The 6,922-nt window shown below is 40.5% G+C and overlaps 1 protein-coding gene across 1 annotated transcript; it reads left to right on the top strand.

The window, feature by feature from the left end:
* The first annotated feature begins 2,922 nt into the window (after positions 1–2,922).
* LOC117508483 (extracellular calcium-sensing receptor-like) lies at positions 2,923–6,551 on the top strand. Its single transcript, XM_034168256.1, has 8 exons — positions 2,923–3,071; positions 3,479–3,773; positions 3,867–4,156; positions 4,359–4,654; positions 4,802–5,007; positions 5,112–5,333; positions 5,438–5,561; positions 5,638–6,551. The coding sequence occupies exons 1-8, from the start codon at positions 2,965–2,967 to the stop codon at positions 6,549–6,551; spliced, it is 2,454 nt and encodes an 817-aa protein (XP_034024147.1). The 5' UTR covers positions 2,923–2,964.
* Positions 6,552–6,922: the final 371 nt, after the last annotated feature.

A 6,922-nucleotide genomic window follows, 5' to 3' on the forward strand; every position in this document is an offset into this window, starting at 1 on the left:
GAGGACTGCTGAACTTTGGTGGAGGTATGCAGATGTGAGTGTCCTGTTTTTCCATGCTTCTGGTTTTGGAGGCTTGAGTCATGAGTACTTCATAAATCTGAAGTGAATTCGAGCACCCATTTTGGCCACAAAATGCCTTTTGTTGTTCCAGAAAACTCTAGCTATCCATGGAGAGCACAATGCAATACTCCTGTATCATATTTGACATCATGGTTTGCCCCTATATACAGGTGTGAAAACTACACAGGTGATGGTGCAGGATGTTTTAATGATACAGATTTTTTTTTAATTGATTGTAATGTTCTGCACCTACTGGACTTCTCATAACTTATACTGATGTCTAATTCACCCAAGTAACACCAAATGTTTTGGTTTCATTTGTCTATAGTTCTCTTTTGATTACGTTGTCTGATAACATTCTAAGAACATATTCCCAGGTAACATTTTTCCAAAACATTCTAATAATTAAAATCTTTACATTTATTTTCTTGGTCCAGTGAGACATCGGCATCAATTTGACCAGTTAGCGCTCAGCCTCGGCTCGTCTGTCATACATCACACTGACAAGTGATCCTTTGTTGTCCTTTGGCCTCCACATTAGAAATATTACTAGGACTGCTTTCTTCCACCTGCGAAATATAGCGAAGATTCGTCCCATCCTGTCTATGGCTGATGCTGAGACCCTGATCCATGCATTTATCTCTTCTAGATTGGACTACTGCAATGTTCTATTTTCTGGTTTACCTCAGTCTAACATTAGGGGTCTCCAGTTGGTTCAAAATGCTGCAGCCAGACTTTTGACACAAAGCAGAAAGTTCGACCACATTACACCCATTTTGGCACCCCTTCACTGGCTTCCTGTCCCAGTGAGATCAGATTTTAAGGTTCTGCTATTAACCTATAAAATTATTCATGGACTGGCACCTCCCTACCTAGCTGACCTAATTAAACCTTACACACCGGCCCGGGCTTTACATTCTCAGGGTGCAGGACTGCTTTGTGTCCCTAAGGTGAATAAGAAGTCTGCGGGTCACAGAGCTTTCTCTTATCATGCCCCTGTTCTGTGGAATTATCTCCCTGCGTCAATAAAACAGATTCTGTGGAGAATTTCAAGTACATACTTAAGACGCACTTATTTTCCCTTTCATATGGCTAGCATACTGGTACAGTTTTGTTTTACGCTTTTTACTCTTTTAATTCATTTATTAGTAATTGGAGCGGGCTGTGGCCTCAACTTTACCTAAATTCTGGGTCTTTTAGTGAAGCTTAGGGCTAGTGGCCGGCGATCACCTTAGTATTTCTCTGTTTTTCTTGTTGTTTAATGCTGGCAAATTATACAGTATTTTTTGTCTTTCTGATGCCTGATTCTGTTTTTTCTCTCTGTTTAAGGTGCAGCTCCATCCAGAGATGGGAGTTGTATTCGTGTTGGCGATCCTCCTGTCCTGTGCGCCAATAGCATTTCTTGTATATTTGTCCAAGAATTGTTCTGTAAATTATGTTTGTAGCATGGCCCAAGCACACCTCTGAGTCTGGTCTGCTTGAGGTTTCTTCCTCAGAGGGAGTTTTTCCTTACCATTGTTGCTCTGGGGGTTGGTAAGGTTAGACCTTGCCTGTGTGAAGCGCTTTGAGGCAACTCTGTTGTGATTTGGCACTATATAAATAAAAATAAATTGAAAAATAAATTTAAAATTGAAATTTTACTGTGCAGTAGATATATTTACATTTATAAATATGTAAAAATATATATATATATATATATATATATATATATATATATATATATATATATATATATATATATATATATATATATATATATATACACTTACCTGGATATTGTGATTTATTTTCTTTTGTAAGCTCAAACTGGTAAGAAGTACAAAAAGAAGCTTCAATATAGTTTCACCTCCGTTTATGTGAGCAGGATTTTTCAAACATGAAGGGCCAAATCAACTTTTTTTGGAGGGTTTTGCAATGATCCAACTTATTTACAGACCCTTTTCACAATAAAAGAAAGGTGGTAGAAAATTTTATCAGGATACATCTGGCAGCATACACTCGTGCTGTGCATTTGCTACATCCACCATAAAGCAGAATGGCCTTGGGTCCTGGATTAAGGCATGCTGGGAAGTGGGGGAGTCAGGGTGGTTATGGTTAGGGTGGGGAGAAGCAGTAGGATTAGGTTATGGTTAAGTTTAGGGTTGGGGGTAGGAGTAGGGTTAGTAATAGTGAGTTAAAAAAAAAAGTCAAAATTTGAATCATTTGTGACGGGAGCAGGGAAAAAAAAAACGTAAGACTGGGTTGGGTAAACTGCTGGTAAAGGAAGGATGTTTCCACTCTAATAAGTGATTGAGTAATCATAGGCTGTACTATATGTTTGCTGTTTAAATGACTTTGTACAAAAAATATATATTTGGTAAATTACTGAAAAATAGCTTAAAACTCCTGAACTGAAATAAATAAAATAAAGATTCACAATTCATACCTACTACAACCATTAAAAACATGGGTATGAGGTGACAGGGGAGATACCCAGTGTTCATAGTGAAAAACATCAGGAGACATGGGACACATACACACACTGGAGATTATACAACAGATGCACCAACAGAATGAAAGAATATGGAGGGCACTGAACAAAGATGAGGTAATTGTGACAGTAAGCTGATGACGTAAAGTTCAAGAAGGCAAGGTTCTGTCTGAAAAGGGATAAAAGAAGTGAAAACACAATGTGCCCAGTGACAGCTGCTTTACACACAGACTTAGTCGATGGAGTTCTTAATGTTTTGTTATGGTTTGAGCTTTGTTGTGGATTTATTTGCATTGTCGTCTACATTTAAATTCAATGAATACTATAAAGTGAAACACGAAAGAAAAGAGAAAAGAACTGGTGCTTGGGTTAATGCTGGGGCCTCATCTATGAGGTGTAAGCTCCAGGGTTCTGCTCGACAACCTGCGTTCTCAATGGATGGTGACTATGTTATTGGTGGTGTTTTCTCCATTCATTTCAACATGCACACTGTGAAACACAATTACATCAGCAAACCTAATCCTGTACAGTGCAAAGGGAGGTTAGTAACATGCAGGAGTGGGGTGTGAAGAAGATATTATAATGTGTGTGAACAAAAATGGTTTATGAGTACTCGTATTTGATTATACGTATTTACTCGTATAAGCGTATTTGCATCGATGTGAACTTAGTTTTATTGTTCCAGTCAAACCAAAATCAACTTTGACAGTTTTTTTTTATAAATATTATAACATTTTAGTATTTCCAATGAGATTACAGTTGATGTATTTTGCAGTTGTGTTCACAAAGTTGAAGAAAACCTGAACACCATCAAACTATATAAACCCTTTGATTACACTTTCAATCTATCAGTTCAGGATGGATTGCAGATTGTGTTGCTGTCAGTTATTGTCATTAACAACTGTCTTTCTTCATTATGGTTTTGTAATGATTTGTGTCTGTGTGCAGCATTGACTCCCGTGAACTGAGGTTCTCACGAGCAATGGTCTTTGCCATTGAGGAGATTAACAATAGCACAGAGCTGCTGCCGGGCATCAGGCTCGGATACCAGATCCATGATTCATGTGCTTCAGTTCCAGTGGCAATCCAAGTGGCATTCCAGCTTTCAAATGGCCTGGACATGATGTTTGACACAGGCGACAAATGCTCACAATCTGGTATGATGATGGGTGTTGTTGGTGAGTCTGGTTCCACGCCATCCATCAGCATGTCACAGGTCATCGGGGCCTTTGACATTCCGCAAGTAAGTTTGTGGGGTGGTTTCAGAAAAGACAGCATGTGTTGATTTTTTGACAGTTCTTTTGAGATTTTTTTCTTTTTCTTTTTTTGTCTTTAGGTGAGCCACTATGCAACTTGTGCATGTTTGTCTGATAAGCAGCAGTACCCAACTTTCTTCAGAACAATCCCCAGTGACCAGTTCCAGGCTGATGCTCTTGCCAAACTGGTGAAACACTTTGGGTGGTCGTGGATAGGTGCCATCCGCTCTGATTCTGATTATGGTAATAATGGCATGGCATTGTTCCTGCATGCAGCACAAAAAGAGAGAATCTGTGTAGAATATTCAGAATCATTTGATCGGACGAACCCACTGAGCAGGATTAAGCAAGTGGCTGATGTTATCCGCAGGTTTGTCAGGACATTCAGTTTCCACACACCAAACTACACCAGTTTATTCATTTTATTGATCTTATGCTGATTGATAATGATTATAATGCGTGATATTTCCAAAAACAGTCAACATCATTCATATTGCACTGTAAAATATTCACTTCATAGAATACTGATTTCCATCCCGTGACAATGTTTTAGGTTTGCACTGTATTTCCAGGTCTTCAGCTGTGGTTGTTGTGGCATTTGTATCTTCTGGAGACATAAGGATCTTGCTGGAGGAGTTGGCACGGCAGCCTTCTCCACCTCATCAGTGGATAGGCAGTGAATCATGGATAACTGACCCAAACATGCTGAGGTTTGATTTCTGTGTTGGAGCAATTGGATTTGGCATTCAGCGATCTGTAATCCCAGGCTTCAGAGACTTCCTCCTTGATCTCTCTGACACTAAAGTTGCTGTTTCTCCTGTGCTTACTGAATTCTGGGAGGATGCATTCAAATGTCACCTTGGAAAAGGTGAGAGATATATGTTGCTTGTTTTATTGGTGGTTGCTCACAGTGGAGTCCTGTTTTTGCTGAAACCTTACATTATTGCACAATGAAACTGTTAATGATACCCGCTGTCAAAGTTAAAAACACCCTCATGTTGTCTTGTATTTGTAGGCACTGCCAAAGATGAGAGTGCATGTGATGGAAGTCAAAATATCCAGACACTCCAAAGCCCGTACACTGATACGTCTCAGCTGCGAATCACTAACATGGTGTATAAAGCTGTTTATGCCATAGCACATGGCATTCACAACACAGTGTGTCAGCAAACGAATTCCACAACCCAGTGTGACAAATTTACCAAGATAAAGTATACACAGGTCTATTTTGCACATGTGCAAAATTTGGCTCTTGTGAAGTAAAATGGTTGGATTTTACCTTTCAAGTCTTAATAGTGACATTTTTTTTTTATTATTCTACACAGCTTCTTAGTCATCTAAAGCGAGTAAATTTTTCTCAAAATGGTTATCATGTCTCATTTGACATTAACGGTGATCCAGTGGCTGTATATGAGCTGGTGAACTGGCAGAAAAACAAGAACGGCAGCACTGAGCTGGTGACAGTAGGGCTGTATGATGCATCTCTACCAGCAGGCCAGGAGTTCCGTATCACCAAGAAAATCACCTGGCTGGATGGTGGAAACCAAGTAAGAGCACAATAATTAACACTATGAGCAGAGAAGTTAGGTGACACAGAGTTGCGTGGCACCGACGTCTTGTCTGTGTGAGTCTTTGTGTATGTTTGTGCCAGGTGCCTGTGTCAGTGTGCACTGACAGCTGTCCTCCAGGAACTCGTAAACTGCTGCAGAAAGGCAAACCTTTCTGCTGCTATGACTGTACACCATGTCCTGAGGGGGAGATTAGTAATACCACAGGTAATATTTACCATTTAGGCATTGATGAGGTATACGTAAAGAAATACTGTTAAAACCACTTTTGCTTTTTTTCCAGACTCCCCTGATTGTTTCCGTTGCCCTGCTGAGCTCTGGCCTGGTGCAAAGAGAGACATTTGTTTGCCAAAGCCTGTCCAGTTTCTTTCCTTTGATGATGTCCTGGGAATCATCCTGGCCACATTCTCAGTTGGTGGTGCCTGTCTGGCTTTTATAACAGCAGCTATTTTCTTCCGTCACCGGAGAACAGCGATCGTCAGGGCCAACAACTCTGAGCTGAGCTTCTTGTTGCTCTTCTCTCTGGTCCTGTGTTTCTTATGTTCTTTAACTTTCATTGGGGTGCCATCTAAGTGGTCCTGTGTGCTGCGACACACAACATTTGGAATTACGTTTGTCCTTTGTATCTCTTGCGTCCTTGGGAAAACGATTGTGGTGCTAATGGCATTCAGGGCGAGGCTACCAGGGAGTAATTTAATGAAATGGTTTGGTCCACTACAACAAAGAATAGCCGTAATTTCTTTCACCTTCATTCAAGTTTTGATATGCACTATTTGGTTAGTTCTCAATCCTCCCTTCCCAATTAAAAACCTGACAACATATAAGGACAAAATAATCCTGGAGTGTGCATTGGGCTCAGCTGCAGGGTTCTGGGTTGTGCTTGGTTATATTGGACTTCTGGCCGTCTTTTGCTTTGTGTTGGCTGTCCTAGCCCGTAAACTACCTGATAATTTTAATGAGGCCAAATTGATCACTTTTAGCATGTTGATATTCTGTGCAGTCTGGATCACCTTTATCCCAGCATATGTCAGCTCTCCTGGGAAGTTCACTGTGGCTGTGGAGATATTTGCTATTTTGGCTTCCAGTTTTGGACTGGTACTGTGTATATTTGCCCCAAAGTGTTTTATCATTTTATTTAAGCCAGAGAAGAACACCAAGAAAAACATAATGGACCAAAATCGTTCCAAGGACTTCTAAACATTGCATATTTTTCAGTGGAAAACAAATGGTGAATACATGGACTGCATTTATATAGTGCTTTTCCATCTGCGTCAGATGCTCAAAGAACTTTAGACATCAATGCCTCACATTCACCCAGATATCAGGCTGCTGGCATGCAAGGCACCCTCTACACACCGGGAGCAACTCAGGGATTAGGGACCCTGCCCAAGGGCCCTTAGTGATTTTCCGGTCAGGCTGGGATTTGAACTGAGGATTCTCTGGTCTTAAATCCATCGCTTAACCACTAGACCATCACCTCCCCTACTGCCATCTTATTTGCAAACATAGATATAGCTCAACAGGAAGGGTAACATTGACGCTACAGTAGGCAATGGCGCAGGTAGGGA

The sequence above is a fragment of the Thalassophryne amazonica genome, chromosome 4 (assembly GCF_902500255.1).
Source record: "Thalassophryne amazonica chromosome 4, fThaAma1.1, whole genome shotgun sequence".
In the NCBI taxonomy this organism is placed as follows: Eukaryota; Metazoa; Chordata; class Actinopteri; order Batrachoidiformes; family Batrachoididae; genus Thalassophryne; species Thalassophryne amazonica.